A 16,232-nucleotide genomic window follows, 5' to 3' on the forward strand; every position below is an offset into this window, starting at 1 on the left:
CACTCCCACTGATTTAGGAGACAGTAGCCTGGGGGGTGGGGGTAGGGAGCAGCCTCTGGGCAGGTGGCTCTTTGGAGAAGGTTCCTTCCCCAGATGTGTGAGAGTCTGAGGACGGAACTGAGGGACCCTCACAAGCAGGCCTGGACTGACCTGCAGTCAGACCTTTGGACCTCCAGGTCAGGGTATCCTGTAGGCACTGGGATGAATCAAGCCCAGCTGGTCCCTGCTGAGTTTCTGCACAGGTTACCCAGGATCGCTTTCCAGGGGGTCCCAGAGAGCATCCAGCCTCTCACTCAGGGTCCCATTGACCTGCTCTTTGGTTAACTATCCCCTGGCTAGAGGGGGGCAGGGATGTTTTGCTGGTTATGCCTCCCAGAGAGTGGAGCTGCCACATGTCCTCTGGGGCCATCCTCTCTCAGGGATTGTTCCAGGTTTGGATGGAGGTGGCAGGGTGAGTCAGACAAGGCTGTATCAAATTTCCATTCTTCCACAACTAGGTAATGACCTTGAGCAAGACCTTTTATGTCTTGTGTCCCAGTTGCCTCATCTATAATATAGGGTAATAAAATCCATGACAGGTTGTTGTGAACATGAATCTGCTTGAAAGGGGCTTTGTCCCCCTCTTCCAACCACCCCTTTGTTTTGGGGGCTTAGATGCTGGAGGAATGAGTGCCCCTGACCCCACAGGTCTGCAGCTTCTAGTTGCCTCAGAGACAACTCAGGAACCCTTAGAATAGAGTCTAATCAACATTGTAGTTTGGGACATAAAACCTATGGGATGCTACACTATTGTTCGTAGCAGCATTATTCACAATAGCCAAAAGGTAGAAACAACCCAAATGTCCATCAACAAATAAATGGATAAACAAAATATGTTATTTACATACAATGGAATATTATTCAGTTTAAAAAGGTATGAAATTCTGATACATGCTACAATATGGATGAATTTTGAAGACATTATGCTAAGGGAAATAAGCCAGACACAAAAGGACAAATATTGTATGACTCCACTTCTATGAGGTACCTGAGATAGTCAAATTCATAGGGTGGAAAGTAGAATAGTGGGTACCAGTGTTTGGAAATGAGGGGAAATAGGCAGTTAATTAAGGGATGCAGGGTTTCAGTTTGGGATGATGAAAAAGTTCTGGAGATGTATGGTGTGATGGTTACATAACAACATGAATGTACTTAATGCTATTAAACTGGACATTTAAATATGGTTGAAATGGTAAATATTATGTTATGTATATTTTACCACCAAAAAACCAACAGCAAACTAAACTGAACCAAAAAAACCCTATGGGACAGGCTGCGGTATGCCCAGGTCGAGTTGCAGGAGAGGCCAGAGTGAGGAGTCTGGATGTAGCACCAAGACCTACACCAATGGACAAGCGAGGATGGAGTATGGATATCCTGAGGTCCCTTCTGAGATAATGAAGAAAAAAGCCAGGTATATTGCAATCCAGGCAACTTTGCCACAGCTCCCTTTGTCTGAATGTAGCACAGCAGACTGGGCCCAACAAGAGGCAGGCAGCAACACACCCTCTCTCTGATGGCTCAAATCAAGATGTCCTCTGCTTCACTCAAGCATTTTACAGATGGAGAAATTCAGGTCAATTCAACATGTTTTTATTGAGGACCATCCCTGTGTCCAGGCTTTGGAGGGGTTTCATGGGAGGTGAGTATGCAAGGAGGAGAAGACCCTAAGCTATCAAAGCTTCACCCCACATAACAAATAATCTGACCAAGGCCTCAGGCCAATGTAATGTGAACAGGCACAAGGCTGAGCAGGATGAAAGGTCAATGACAAGCTGGGTGCAATGGTAAGGGCAGTGGCAGTCTGGGTGGATTTCCCCAAAGAAATCTAAACAAAGGGTTCAAGTAGACTTTGAAGGGTGGGAGGATTTGGAGAAGGAAGAGTTGGGTTTGTCCTGAGGCTGGGTGGCTGGGCACAATGGAGCAGTAATAGAACCTGGCCTAACCTGCTAGAATCAGTGAGACAGGGGGGCATCATGGGATGTCAGGCTGAAGAGTGTAGTGCAGAGCCCCAAACAACTGGCTTAGGCTCTAGCTCTGGCCTGGAGATAGTAGGGAGTCTCTGCAGGTCCTACATTGGGGAAGGCAGGACGCTTGTCCCAGATGTGTCCATGGCCAGTCTCCCCAAAGCTTAGGTGGTGGGGAAATACCTTAGACGCCCTCCTGCACAGCTACTCTCAAAAGTGCCTCTGCTTTTCAGGTCCTTAATGCTGGTATAGTCTCATCCAAAAGGCCATCTTCTCCTCCTTGAGCTTCACACCCACCCTCGTGATGAAATCCAACTGCAGGTACTTCTCCTCCTCGTTATAGCGTGGCCAGTAAGGCAGCTTCCCACCATTGGGGTTTCTGCCCAGAAGGAAGAAGGAGAGAGGGTTGTTCATGCTCGTCTTCACCCTGCCTCCTTCTCTTACCCTGCCCTTATTCACCTTCCCTTTGGAAGTTGGAGTCCAAGAATTCCTTACAGGGATGATATTTAGATCTTTAAGAAAGAATAGAAGAGTGTGTGGTGGCAAAAGGAAACAGGCAGAGGGAAGAGTATGTGCAAAGGGTTGGAGGTATGAAAGACCAGGGCTTTTGGAGGAAGCACAAGTATAAGTTTACAGAAAAACATGGGCTGTGTCAAGAGGATGGCTGTGGATAGAAGATGACCCAGTAAAGATTTTGAAAATTTTCATGCCAACGGGCTAAGGGGTGGGGACTTTAGTCTGGGGGCAGAGGGAAGCCAGGAAGAGTTTTAAACAGGTGAGTGACTTGGTCAGATAGTATTTCAGAAAGATCTTTTGAGTATCATAAGAGGGGAGGAGAGAAAGGATAGAGAATGTGGAGATGGGAAACCAGTCACAAGGCTAGCCAAAGCTCAGCCCAGATGTCACCTCTGCCAGGAAGCCACTCCTGCCCATCTGAGCTCGGTCAGACACCTCCTCTGTGCTCTCATAGTACCTTCTTCCCCAGTACAGCAACTTAATGTTTTCATTATAACATTAACAAGCTGCTGAAGGATGCGGGCCATGTTTGCAAGATTCTTGAATTCCAGCTCCCAGTATAGGGCTGGGTGAAAAACAGTGCATGATGAATGACTTGGGTTGAATGCTTGAGTGAATGAAGAGTGTAGTCATGGGACAGAGAGGGACACATCCTAGGGACATTTAGGACCTGGTCACTGGCTAGGAAAAGGTGAGGGAGAAGGTGCAGTTTGCTTAGGCTGATCATGTATTTCCTATGGGACACACAGGGACAAATACCTGAAGCAGCTGGCCAATGGGTCTAGCGTTGGGCAGGAAGACTGCCCAGATGTGTTGGGGGACCAGACTCACCCTGTACGGGCAAAGTTGGCCCAGTATTTCATCATCTGGAGGCTCAGTGCTTTCTCCTCAACTGTGGAATGGCCTGGGGTCAGAATAGGATGTGACATTTGGAACAGAGCATGGGGTGGTAACATCCCACCCTTCTCCTTCCACTATTTCTTCCATACTGGGAGGCTTTCATTTCCAGGAACATTCTAGATTAGGAACTGCCTAGACCCTTAGGGTCAGCCAATGGAGAGGTGAGTCCGGATACAAAGGTGGGGAGACTAGACACCCAGTGAGGGTGTCAGGTGGGGCTGTAGCACCTTTGGAGAAGGGATTCCCAAAGATGAAGTGGATCTCATCCCCGTGGTCTGCCCCATCAGTGCAGGGCTTGATGATGATGCCGGTGGGAGTGTGGTGCTCAAACTCATACAGGTAGACAGGGAAGCCAGCATCTAGGAATAGGGAAACTGAGGAGGGCTGCAGGAAAAGTCCTGGGCTGGGATTCTCATCCACCCCACACATCCCACCCACCTGCATCAAGCAGGGAAAAGTGCTTGGGCTCCAGAATCTCAGGAGCAGATTTGAGTCCTGTCTACACTACTAATCAGTCCCATGTCCTGGAGCAAGTCACTCACTCAACAGTCTCTGAGCTGCAATTCCTCATCTGCAGATGGGGATTGTAGCAGGATCACAGACCCTTCCTGTTCCTTCTCTGAACAGTTCCTCTCTTGGGCATTTAAGGTTCTTTGGTGTCTGTGCTCTCCAGCCCCACCTTTGAACTCTCACCCATGTGTTCTCCAAGCCCCATTCAGCCTGGACAGGATCTCCAATGTGCCCCCTCAGCCTGTCCTCCCAGCCAGGAAGCCTTCCCTGACCACCCTAGGCTATGTCCTCTGGGCTGGACTCTGCCCTGCCCTCCTTCTCCCTTTCTCTCTCAGTTGACAGCCCACTACTTTTTCTATGCCATCTTGGAATCCTATACCAGCCCAGAGGTGCAAGAAGGTGGTTGAGCAGTTGGTAAGCAGCATCAGTAGACAGAGTGTGGCCACTCTTGGGGACCCCACATACCTCTGTGGTGGTGGGCAGCCTGTAGTGTGGAGTACACAAAGATCGCATCCCCAGCTAGGTCCATTAAACGGTTTCTTAACATTTTCCAGTCACGGTCATCAATGTCACCCAGGTACTCCTCTATCACCAGTGGTAACTGCTCTTTGGTGATATTCTGGGTGGGGAATTCATACCCACCCTGAGGCCTGGGGTGCCAGCTGAGCAGAAATGCACACACTAGTGACGTACACTCAGCATCCTCAGGAGTTTTTGGTCTGGGAGAGTGGGGGAGAGAGGGGAACTTCTGGGAAGATCTTTGCTGATTCTTACCCCTGTGTTTAGACTGCATGAGAACTGCCTGCCATGACCCTGAGGCCAGTGCGGTGGCGGGGGTGGGGGGGGGGGGTGGGGGATGGGGGGGTGGGGGGAACCTGCTCACCAGCAGCCATCTGATCCCATACCAAACTCCAAGCCCCACCAAAAGGGGAGTTAGCTTTGTCCAACCAAACTGAGCACCCCTAACAGCATGGCTCCTCACCAACAGGGTACTGGTTCTCCAGAGCAGCTTGGTGATGATTCCTTTTCTCATTATGAACTGGTTTAGTGAGATCTTCATGATCTGCCCACAATATAAGGACCAGGTGTGAGTTAGGCCCAAACATCAGGAGGGATTCCAGCCAGAGCTACACCAGGCTCCAAGGCTCTCACCCATCTAAGTGGTGAGTTCTCAGAGCACACAGCCCAGGAAGGGCCCATGACTATTTCCTGCCCTCCTGTTCTCAACCTGTCCATCACTACCACCCAGGTCAGAGCTGAAGTGGGGACTGGAGACAACTATCCTGACCTAGGAGCAGTTGTGGGGGTGGGGATAGGGGGCAGGATTTGCAGCTGCCTGGAGGCTAAACAGTGGATAGGATGATACATCCAAACTATGATCTGAAGATTTGGGGTCCTCAAACCTCCAAGAGGCCAATACTTCTCTTCCTCCCATCATTTCTGGCCAGCTCTTACTGCTCCGGGACTGCAGGATGTACCCAAGCACTTGGACACCCCAGAAGAGCCAATGGGATCCATCTCATGCACAGTACTACCCAAGAGGAATCTTCTGCTACTCCCGCTGGGGTGGGCACCCCTCCTAATGACTTACAAAAGGTAAGAGCCAACTGAACTCCAGGTTGTTGACACCCAGAAGATAGGGCACAGGTGCAACTTGCCCCTGGCTCAGGAGCACTGCTGGGTCATCTGGGAACACCACACCATCCACCACCGGGCTCATGAACCACACAACCTACAAGGCAAGGGGCATTTCCAAATAGTCCTCCCACATATCCTCCCAGGATCCCTGTAGCCTAGGGTTCCCAGCTCAGCAGGTCCCCATCCAGAGATTTCTTTATCCATAGGCCCTTTGGGAAAAGCTGGGCTTCAGTGACCCCTTGGAGGGCAGGAGATGCTCACCCCCAGGTATCTACTTTCCTCACCTCTTGACAATCTTTGCTAAATGTCACCTTCTGAATGAAGCTTTCTTTGTCCCTCCTATTTAAAATTCTATGCCTTACTTACCCTGCTCCATTTGTCACTATTCACTTTCCTTCTAAAGAGGTAAATGAGTTATTTATGTATAGTGATTACTGCCTGTCTCCACTGGAACATCAGTCCTACTCGGGAAGGAATCTTGGTCTGAACAGTTCACTTAGTATCCTGAATGCCTGGCACATAGGAGGAGGTGTTCAATAAATACTGTATCACAGAATAGGGCCTGCTCACCTCCTGAGGGTCTTTCTGGGAGTTCAGGTGGAAGAATCCCTGTAGGGGAGAGGAGGAAACTAGAGTTAAAGAAAGTCTCCCCACTGTGCTCCTTAGACAGGGTCCCTGGGGGCAGCCGGGTATCAGGTCAGGTAGGTGGCTTACAGGTGGCCAGGTGAAGGAGCTAGAAAGAAGTTTTACCTACCATCTTCTTAGATACATGCATCACCTCAGCCCCTGATCGTGCCCTCAGGCAGTCTACCAGAATCCGTGTGCTGTTGTAGGTACAGCCTGCCAGGCGGGCAACTGTCTGTGGAGAAGAGGTGTTCAGGTCCATCTTGCCCCTTCTTGCTGAGCCCTGGGGGAGAGGAGACACCCACCTTGGCCACCTTCAGCGGGTCAGGAGTGATGAAGGCTCTGAGTGCTGCGGTGCCGCTCTGGGAAATGGCCCGATGAAAGAGACCGCGGGCTAGGGGTGACATCATCTGCAGGGGTGGGGAGTGTGGTACCCATGAGAGGCACAAGTAGAAGTCATTTGGGCAGTTTTGGGTGCCTTTCTGGCCAGGGCTGGGCAGCGTGAAGGGACCCAAAGAGTGCAGGCAGCTTGGGAGGGAGTCAAGAGTCCTGGGTTGGAGTCCTGGACCTACAGCCGGTGCCTTCATGCCTGTGGGCCCCCCTATCCTGGCCCCTGCAATGGGCCCCAGCAGTTCCAGAGGGGATCTGAGCTTGTGGGAAGGGTTCTGCTGGTGTAGGAAAGAGACTCTCTATGCTTCTGGGTTAGAAATGGGGGTGGGGGGGTGTTGGTTCCTATGGCCCCTTTAACCTGTATTGACAGTTCTTAACTTTCTTTGCTGCCCAAGTTGGAAGAGCAACTATAACTGGGACCCCTCATCTTGTCTCTTGGACACTTCAGACTTCATGTGCCCCAAACTTGTTCTAGCTGGTTCCCATCTGAGTGGCATCCCTCACACTACACCATCCATCCAGCCCCAGGGGCCTTTCCTATCATCTCTGCTCACCCCTCCACCCAGCTGCCCTAGTCCTGTCCATCTGGCTTCCTGCATCCCTCTTCAGCTACCTTCTACTTTCCAGTCTTCTTGCTTCTGTTTCAGAGGCAGGCCTCATCCTCTCTTCTAAGATATACCCCACCTCCACTCCCAGATGGCCTCCAGGCCTCTCCTCCTGCTTCTTCCTAACTCAGTTCCAGCACACTGAGCCATCTCTCTAAATGCACTTCTGGCTGTGTCACTTCTCTGCTTCAAATCTTTCCCTGTTCTCCAATGTATTTTGAATGAAGCTGCTTAACTTTTCTGGACTTCAATTTATCCATCTGCACAATGGAGAAAACTTCTCTTTTGGTAGAACTGTAGAAAGAGGATGCTTCTATTTCCGGATTGTTGAGGGAATTGAATGAATATACATACAGTGCTTGGAAGAGTGTTTGACACACAGAAAGTGCTTGAGCGTTTGAGTATTATTACTGTGGCGGGTAAAGCCCTGTGTTATGTGGTCCCAGCTCACCTCCCTAACATGTGTCCCACAGGGTGTACCTGACCTTACACCTACACTCCAGGCGCACTCCAGGTCAGTGGTCGCCCGAGTCTCCAACCCAGGCCCCTGACTCCCAGGCTTGGTCTGTGGCCCCAGCCTTGCCCATAAGGCGGATGATGCATTCTGTTCAGGGGATAGAGTTCTGGGGGTAGGTAGGGAGGCAGGAGGTGCTGGGTTATCTTTTTGGCCCACCACGGATTGGTTGAGTATCCCTACTCTCAGCGTTGCCCGCTCTGCTGGCTTGGTTTTCTTATCAGTGCTACCCCTGGATGGAGTAGTACCCTTTGCAGGGGTGAGGGCAAGTCTGTGCACCGGCATGTACCTGTACACATAAATCTGCATAGGTGTGTGTGCAGTGGAGGATGCACTCATGGGAACCCGGGGACCTGCGTCTGTGCTGGGTCTGACCTGGCGCTGCACTCACCAGTCCCGAAATACACATGGCCCCCGAAGACTGGCCAAACAGGGTCACGCAGCGTGGGTCTCCGCCGAAGGCTGCGATGTTCTCTTGTACCCAGCGCAAAGCAGCCACCTGGTCCAGCAGCGCCCAGTTCCCGCGGGCCTGGCTGTCGCCCGTGCTGGACGCGCGGGGCTTATAATCAGGGTCCGGAGCCCCCCGACCGTCTGGTTACTCAGGGCTCCAGCCTGGTTCTGCCTGGCCCCACCTCACCCTGCCTGGTCCCTCAGGCACCAGGTCTTGCGACCACACCTCTTTCCCTAGTGTTAGATCCCCCTCTGGCGGCACTTGGGAGTGACCGCCCTCTCCAGAAGAAATTAGGCCCCTCCCCTGCACGCACCTCTTGTAACCACGCCCCCATACCCCCTCCTTTATCCTTCCGCCCAAGTCCCTGGGAAGCCGGGCCCCTGATTCCCCGCTCCGGCCCCCGGCCCCGCCCACCTCAGGAAACCCAGGACGCCGAGCCTGTGCTGCAGAAGCACGAGCACCACTTTCTCGTGAGAGGCCAGCTGCGTGCCATCGTACGTGGAAGCGGAGCCCACGAGGAAGGCACCTCCTGGGAACCAGACCATCACCTGGACATGGAAAGCGGAGGCCTGAGCTGGGCGGTGGGGTGCCTGAGTGGGATGGTGCGTGGAAGAAGATGAATACTCACCGGCAACGGAGCGTCCCCACGCGCGCGCACTGGAGCGTACACGTTCAGGTACAGACAGTCCTCACTGAAGCGCAGCCACTTGTACTGTTTCCGCGTGTTGAAGTACATGGAGGTGATCTGTCCCCAGGACTCCTGAAGGCACCTGCGGTCACGATGTGAGTTTGGGCCCAACGTGGTGGCCAAAGACGGGAGAATGGTTGCAAACCCAGGTTCCGCAATTGAGGAAATAGAACCAAAAGCAAAATTTAGGATGCGCGCGCGTGCGTGTGTGTATCTGTGTCCGAATAGCCTCCACTAGCATTAGGGTCCAGGGTGAGTGCAGCGCCAGGTCAGACCCAGGGCAAGATCCACCCCTCTGTCTTGCCCCCGGTCCCAGGAATCTGCCTGGGGAGAGGTTCCATGCTTCTGTTGGAGACCCTTTTGGTGCTGTCAAGCCAGAAACCTGGGTGTCCTGGGATTTCATGCTCCCGTCCTTCAGGCTCTTTTCTGTCTCCCAAACAGCTCTTAAATAGGCCTTCTCCATCCCAGAGATGCTGCCTTGTAAAGGCCATTACCTACACTGGCCAGGACACTGCCCCAGCCTCTTTGACATCGCTTCCAACTCATCTTCCACACCCTGACCGGAGGGATTGACAGAAAACAAAAACCTATTTCACTTCCCTCCTTAAAACCTTCCTGGGCCCCCCTGCGCTCAGGATAAGGTCCAGATTCACCCATACTGACGCAGGCCCTCTCCATCTAGTCTTCCTGGCACTCTTTGCTCTAGATGCCCACGGACCCTTCCTTGTCTCCCATCTCTAAGCCCTTTTGCTTATGTCCCTTCTGCCTAATGTTTTCTCTGCCTGGCAAACTCCTGCTTATGTTTAAGGCTCAGCTAAAGTGGCGCCCCCTCTGCTGGGCACTTCCTGTCTGTGCTTCCCAAAGTTCTATCCACGCTGATTATAGTGCTGGGTTAGAGTTGTTTCGATTGGTTTGGTTGTTATTCTCCCCAAGCAACCATGCACTCTCTAGGGGCAGGGATGGATGTGGATTTGTCTGAGTCCTGGCACTCAGCCCAGTGCCTTGTACCATGTGAACATTTGGTGTACTTGTGGAGCTTGGGCTGTTGGGCCACCTCATCCTTTCTCCCTGCTGTCCCAGCCTGGAGTGTGGCTATTGCCAATAGTTGGGGCTGGGCCCATCTGACTGGCTGCAGGAAAGCCTGTCTATTCTACTCCTTTCTCCACTTGTTCCCTTGCTGCTCTGGCCTGAAGCTAGTCATTATCCAAACTGGCCACTAGTCTTCTTGTCTCCTTAACTACCATCCCACAGTCTGTTGTAAGCCATCCACAAATTCTTCTACCTGTCACTCTGTGTTCCAAACAGCTATTGTCTGACAGCTCATGGCCAACGTTCCAACAACTGACACCTGGACTTCTATGCAATGGGCACCCCAATCTCTAAACCCCTGATCCTCGGGGCTCTAATAATGGTCATCCCCTGTTCTGTCACCTGATCCATGGGATTCCACATAACAATCACAGAAGGTTCAGATGTCTTGGTTTCTCTCACTGGTGGTCAGTGTTCTAACAACTAACACCCCAGTGTTCTACTAATAGCCATTCATGTTCTAACAGTGGATGCCCTGTTCTCAAGAGTTAGACACCCTGGGTGGTGGTTATAGTTTTTAGATATCAACTGACACCCAGGTTCTCACAGTAGACATTTTTCTAAACCCAGTGCTGTATCCAACTGATTGTTAATGATTGCCACAGAATATTCTGGTCAGTGGGTTACTCAATGATCTGAATAAATAATAAATACACTTGTTCTGGGTAAATTGCCAAGCCTAGTGCTTCAAAGGGCAGTCATTATCTCAACATGCTCATGTGACTCAGGATTTGAGCCCTGTTAGAGGTTGCATTAAGATTCTGGGACTTTGGGGTGCTTGGGTGACTCGGTTGGGTTCAGGTCATGATCTCAGGGTCATGGGATTGAGCCCTGCATGGGGCTCTGTGCTGCATGTGGAGCCTGCTTAAGATTCTCTCTCTCCCTCTGCCCCTCCCTTGCTCAAGCACTCGTACGTGCGTGCGCTCTCTCTCTCTCTCTCTGTCTGAAAAAGAAAAAATTCTGGGACATTAAAACTGAAACTGAGCCTGTGACTCCCTATCTTGGAGCTCCTTCTGCAGGGAAGGGCTGATGGTGTCATGTGGGCTTGTTCTGGGGCTCAAGCCCCAAGTGAGAGGGAAGAGCTCAGGGTTCACTGGGTATGGTGTGTGTGTGTGTGTGTGTGTGTGTGTGAGAGAGAGAGAGAGACAGAGACAGAGAGACGGAGACACAGACAGAGACAGAGAGAACTCCTCCTCACATACTTTTAGGAAAACTTAGGTTCCCAGAAGATCCTGGAGGCACATCAGTGAGCACCTCCTCCTTGTCTGGAGCTTTCCCATAAGAAAGGCAAGAACAAACAGCATTAACAGTCCTGTAAACATCATCTGGGCCAACGACTTCATTATATAGGTTTGGAAACTGAGGGCCGGAATGGACCCCAGGCTACTTACAGTCATACAGTGCACTCTTTTTAGTGAGTTGTTCAAACTCTGGCCCAGAGGCCGGCATAGATCCACCCCCCCTCCTTAGAGTCTGCCCACCTCCCAGCCAACAGTCATTTGGCTCTTACGCAGGGGCATAGGTGGTGGCGTTTTTGATTCCTTCCCAGGGCTCTGGAGGCTCTGGGGCAGCAAACCTGAGGACACCCACAGGCGGTCTGGAGAAGGGCACTCCTAGGAAGACATTGATGGGTGTCTTCCCGACGTGCATCTGTTTTCCTTGGAGGGTCCCATATTTGGTAATCACTAGAGGTTCCTTGGTGTGCTGAGCACCTAGGAAGAGAGGAGAAGGGTCACTCTGGCCACTGAAAGGACTCTGGCCTGTCTGCCATGGCACCAGTTGCAGCTTGAAGCTTTTCACAATTGTGTATTTTGCCTACCTTTTCTGTGTTTCTCTCAGTATTTTTCTCTCTCATTATTTAAGGTTTCAATGCTATGTTGGTAGGTGCATAAAGGTTCATGTCTATTATATGAATTATTTTTCTGTCATTTAATGTATCACTTAATGTCAATAATCATGTCATTTATTTTGATTTTTGCTTGTCTCATATTGGTATTCCAGTACCTCTTTCTTGTTGCTGACATTTACCTGGCATACTTCTGGGAAGAAATCACACACATTATTGACATTCTCATTCGTATGTATACTCACAGTAATACTCACATGTACATACAAATTTATACATACATAGGTATATGTGAACACAGCTTATTTACAACAAAGCATGTAGAAATACAAGAGTTAAGTGCACACACATATGCATACATACATATGCGCATGTAAGTACAGTTATATAAAGGTTACATTGTATCCATATGTGGCATATATTCATATATTACACACGGGCACACAGATACATTAGACCTATATCCACACCTTAGCCAGCTCTTGGACTATATACAAACTAGAGCGACTTGAATTTAATGGCTGCCTATGGGCATTTCTTCCTCTTCTCAGCTCTCATCTTGCCCTATTGCTATTGCCAAGCATTGCTCTGCCTCACATCTATTGCCCTTTCCTGAAGCACCCCTGTCATTTCTCTTCCTCCTTTCTTATCAGAACTGAATCGTTCTGTACCCTGGTCCCCTGGAGCTCACTCTGCAAATGACAGAAAGCAAATCTGGTCCGAGTATTATTGAACTTGGCTGTGTATCAGAATCATCTGAGGAAATCATTGCTGAAATACAGATTCCTAGGCCTGCCCTCTGAATGAGAATCTCAGGGTTGCACTGGGAAAGTAGATTTACAAATACCTCCGTGAGATTTTGATGCATTTGATTTTGGGCACCGCATTTGGAATTGGTGTGGTAGAGCACACCCTCGCACCTCCAGCTGCAGGTGACCCAAAGTACCACTCTGTCCATGTTCCCGAGTCTCTGCACGTCTGACAAAAGCAATATCTGTGCACAAGGAGTGACTACAATGGTGGCCTGCAAGAATGTAGGCAGGCCAGTGCAGGCAAAGGGCCATCTCAAACCTCCTCTATCTGTGCAGTTCTTTGCAGTTTACACAGCCTTTCACATGGTTCTCTCACATCAAGTCCTCATTGGCCCTGGGGATAGCTAGGGGAGGACTAAGGGCCCAGACAGGGGCAGCAACCAGCCTGAGGTCTCAGAGGACACAGCAAAGAGGCAGAGGTCTGTCATATTACTTGGATTTGCCCTGAAGCCTGACTAGCCCACAACTATAATTTATTGATCCTTTATTATAGCCTAGCACTGTGCCAAACACTTTACATGGATTATCTCACCTCATCCTCCTAAAAAATGTAGAGAGTAAATGTTATTATTGCACAATACAAATGTGGAAAATGAAGCTCAAAGGGGTTATAGAACTTGCTCAAGGTCACACGGAGTGAGGTTCTTCTCAGAGTTCTACTCTAAGCGGTGATGTTCTGTTGTCCTCATCCCAGTCTCTGGGGACACCTAAGCATGTGGCAGAGTGCTTTACACCCCTGAACAAGAACTGCCATGGAGTGGTCCCCACTCCAGCCTTGCTACCCGGAGACAATATGTGAGCACTTAGGAAAACATTCCACCTTCTTTTTTTTTTTAATGTTTATTTTTGAGAGGGTGAGAGACAGAGTGCAAGTGGGAATGGGCAAAGAGAGAGACACAGAATCTGAAGCAGGCTCCAGGCTCTGAGGTGTCAGCACAGAGCCCTATGCAGGGCTCGAACCCACGAACTGTGAGATCATGACCTGAGCTGAAGTCGGACGCCCAACCGACTGAGCCACCCAGGTTCCCCATTCCACCTTCTTAATAAGCATAAAATGCTAATTAAAACCAGGAGAGACAACTTCCACCTAAGAAATTAAAAATGATGGCCCCCAATTCTGGCAAAGAAACAGTATATGTGAAAGGATATTCACATATACTGTTGGTACAGGTTGGTGCAGGATAAATTAATACAATGCCTTGGAGAAATAATTTGGCATAATGTGTAAGATCCATGTTCACATGCTTTGACTCAGTGATTTCTTTTTTTTTAAGTTTTTACTTATTTATTTATTTATTTATTTATTTATTTATTTATTTAGAGAGCACACGAGAGAGGGCAGGGGAGGGGCAGAGAGAGGGAGAAACAGAATCCCAAGCAGGTTCCATGCTGTCAGTGCAGAGCCAGATGTAGGGCTTCAGCTCACGAATGGTGAGAGCCTGACCTCAACCGAAATTAAGAATCACCCGCTAGGGGCGCCTGGGTGGCTCAGTCGGTTGAGCATCCGACTTCAGCTCAGGTCACGATCTCACGGTTCGTGAGTTCGAGCCCCCCGTCAGGCTCTGGGCTGATGGCTCAGAGCCTGGAGCCTGCTTCCGATTCTGTGTCTCCCTCTCTCTCTGCCCCTCCCCCATTCATGCTCTGTCTCTCTCTGTCTCAAAAATAAACATTAAAAAAAAAAATTAAAAAAAAAAAAAAAGAATCACCCGCTTAACCAACTGAGCCACCCAGGTACCCCCCAACCTTTTTAAAAGTTTTTAAAAGTTTATTTTGACTCAGTAATTTCACTTTCCGGTCCCTCCCTTCAGAAAAGAGTCGGAAAGGCATTAAAACAAAGACCTTTATGAACCATAGTTAAATATACCATAGTGAGTACTAGAAGCATCATTTATGTCACAGGACCAGGCAAAAAAATTTTAACTATAAACTAAAGTTATAAGCTGCTTGTGATAAGATTCTAAGTGAAAAAAAGCAGTGTATAAAGTTGTATACATGCTAATACTGTAGCTGTGTACAAACATGAAATAAAAAGACTAAAAGAAAATGTGCCAAAATGCTAAAAGTGATTTAGCAAAGTTTCTCGCAAATAAAAAAATTTAAATGCACTTAAACAGGGCGCCTGGGTAGCTCAGTCGGTTAGGCGTATGACTTTGGCTCAGGTCATGATCTTGTGGTTCATAAGTTTAAGCCCCAGATTGGGCTCTGTGCTGACAGTTCAGGATCTGGAGCCTGCTTCAGATTCTGTGTCTCCCTCTCTCTCTGCCCTTCCGCTGCTCGCACTCTGTCTCTGTCTTAAAGATAAATAAAACATTTAAAAAAATTTAAATGCACTTATATAGGCAAAACTAATTTGTGATAGAGGTCAGAATAGTGGCTACTTTGAGGGTATTGATTGGGAAGGAGCATGTGGGGTGCTGGAAATGTTCTAGATCTCAGTCTGGTTGGTGGTAACATATACATACACACTAATGTATATACTAATATAGTAGTAATTTTATATAATATTAATTTTATAAGGAATACAAATATAAATTAATAAATTATAAATACATAATATTATGTAAATTATAAAATATATTTTAACATATAAACATAAATGTCTAGACTCTTAGCTGATGGGAGGATCAGTGCCCGAAACAACCCCCCCATCCGCCCAGACCTTGTTGAAATGCCCTTGCCCCACTGCACCAGGAGAGGTCGAGCTGAGGGCCTGCCCCTGTGTCTCTCATGTCCCTCTTGCCTGACACCCTCAGGATGGAGTTGGGGCTTACCCAGGGCTGTCTGCACCATCAGGCAAAGGGTGAGGCTCAGGTATAGAATCCAACTCATGTCTGGCCAGCCAGCTCCTGCCACAGGCTGGGGTGACATCCACACTGTGGGTACCAGTTGGTAGCTGTGTCTGCAGTGTCCAGTGAGCACTGGGAAGTCCCACTTTTATCTTCCCTAAATCCCATCAGCAGGTGCAGGGGCAGAAGAAATTGTGACCAGCCCTCTGGCCAGCCCACAGCCTTGATTGTCTGCCTTGGAGTGACAGCACATGATAGATAGTCTTGGCTCTTCAAAAAACTGACCAGTCTGCAATCTCTGCCTGATGTGTTCGTCTGTGCAATAGGCTTACAGCTGCAGTGTGAGTCAAGCTCTGAGTGCACAGTAGGTGCTAAGATTGCAGCAGAGGACCTGGTTACAAGGCCCCTCAATCCCTAGGTGTATTCACTGTGGATTTAAGGGTCTCAGGCCTCCCTGCTCCCCTTTGTTTTGCCCAGTCTCTTTTAATAGGCAATGCTTCACCCTTCCTCACACATCCCGGCTCTCAGCCAGGACCATCATGAAGTGGCAGGCTCTGTGCCAAGAATCAAAAGTCCCTGGTGGCGGGGTGGGGGGTTGGGGGGTTGTTCCTGCATGGTCGCTGACCTCACAGGCTCAAGGTCCTGTTGGGGCAGCCAGATCTGGAAGCACCTGGGCCTGGAACAGGGGGTGGGGACAGGAGGAAGGTGGAATTTCATCTTAATTCACAGTTAAGACTGTTCCCTTTCCAATCTCCCATCGAAGCCTGGAGTCCTTTGAGAACAGGGGTCTGATGGGCTTCTGTGATGCCTCTGCTCAGCAGGGTGGAATGAGCAGAGAGGGAAAGGTAGGGGAACAG

The 16,232-nt window shown here is 49.6% G+C and overlaps 1 protein-coding gene and 1 long non-coding RNA gene across 3 annotated transcripts in view; one reads left to right on the forward strand and one right to left on the reverse strand.

Moving 5' to 3' along the window:
- LOC147573422 (uncharacterized) overlaps window positions 1-7,434 on the forward strand; it is a 22,982-nt gene extending 15,548 nt beyond the window's left edge. Inside the window, exons 2-5 of one of the 2 annotated variants that reach the window (XR_015244753.1) lie at window positions 1,276-1,453; window positions 2,240-2,327; window positions 5,381-5,528; window positions 6,980-7,434. This is a non-coding gene — a long non-coding RNA (uncharacterized LOC147573422). Of the gene's footprint in view, window positions 1-1,275; window positions 1,454-2,239; window positions 2,328-5,380 lie in introns of both variants that reach the window. The other variant, XR_015244752.1, reaches the window with a different exon arrangement.
- On the reverse strand, window positions 1,617-15,827 carry CES4A (carboxylesterase 4A). Its single transcript, XM_025920746.2, has 14 exons — window positions 15,361-15,827; window positions 11,442-11,643; window positions 8,783-8,924; window positions 8,569-8,702; window positions 8,095-8,248; window positions 6,500-6,604; window positions 6,325-6,429; window positions 6,141-6,179; window positions 5,524-5,664; window positions 4,915-4,995; window positions 4,398-4,551; window positions 3,650-3,781; window positions 3,354-3,426; window positions 1,617-2,385 (listed from the first exon to the last, which is right to left on the reverse strand). The coding sequence occupies exons 1-14, from the start codon at window positions 15,455-15,457 to the stop codon at window positions 2,244-2,246; spliced, it is 1,701 nt and encodes a 566-aa protein (XP_025776531.2). The 5' UTR covers window positions 15,458-15,827; the 3' UTR covers window positions 1,617-2,243.
- Between the last annotated feature and the right edge of the window lie 405 nt (window positions 15,828-16,232).

The sequence above is a fragment of the Puma concolor genome, chromosome E2 (genome assembly GCF_028749965.1).
Source record: "Puma concolor isolate L17-30 chromosome E2, mPumCon1.1.hap2, whole genome shotgun sequence".
NCBI classification, from domain to species: domain Eukaryota; kingdom Metazoa; phylum Chordata; class Mammalia; order Carnivora; family Felidae; genus Puma; species Puma concolor.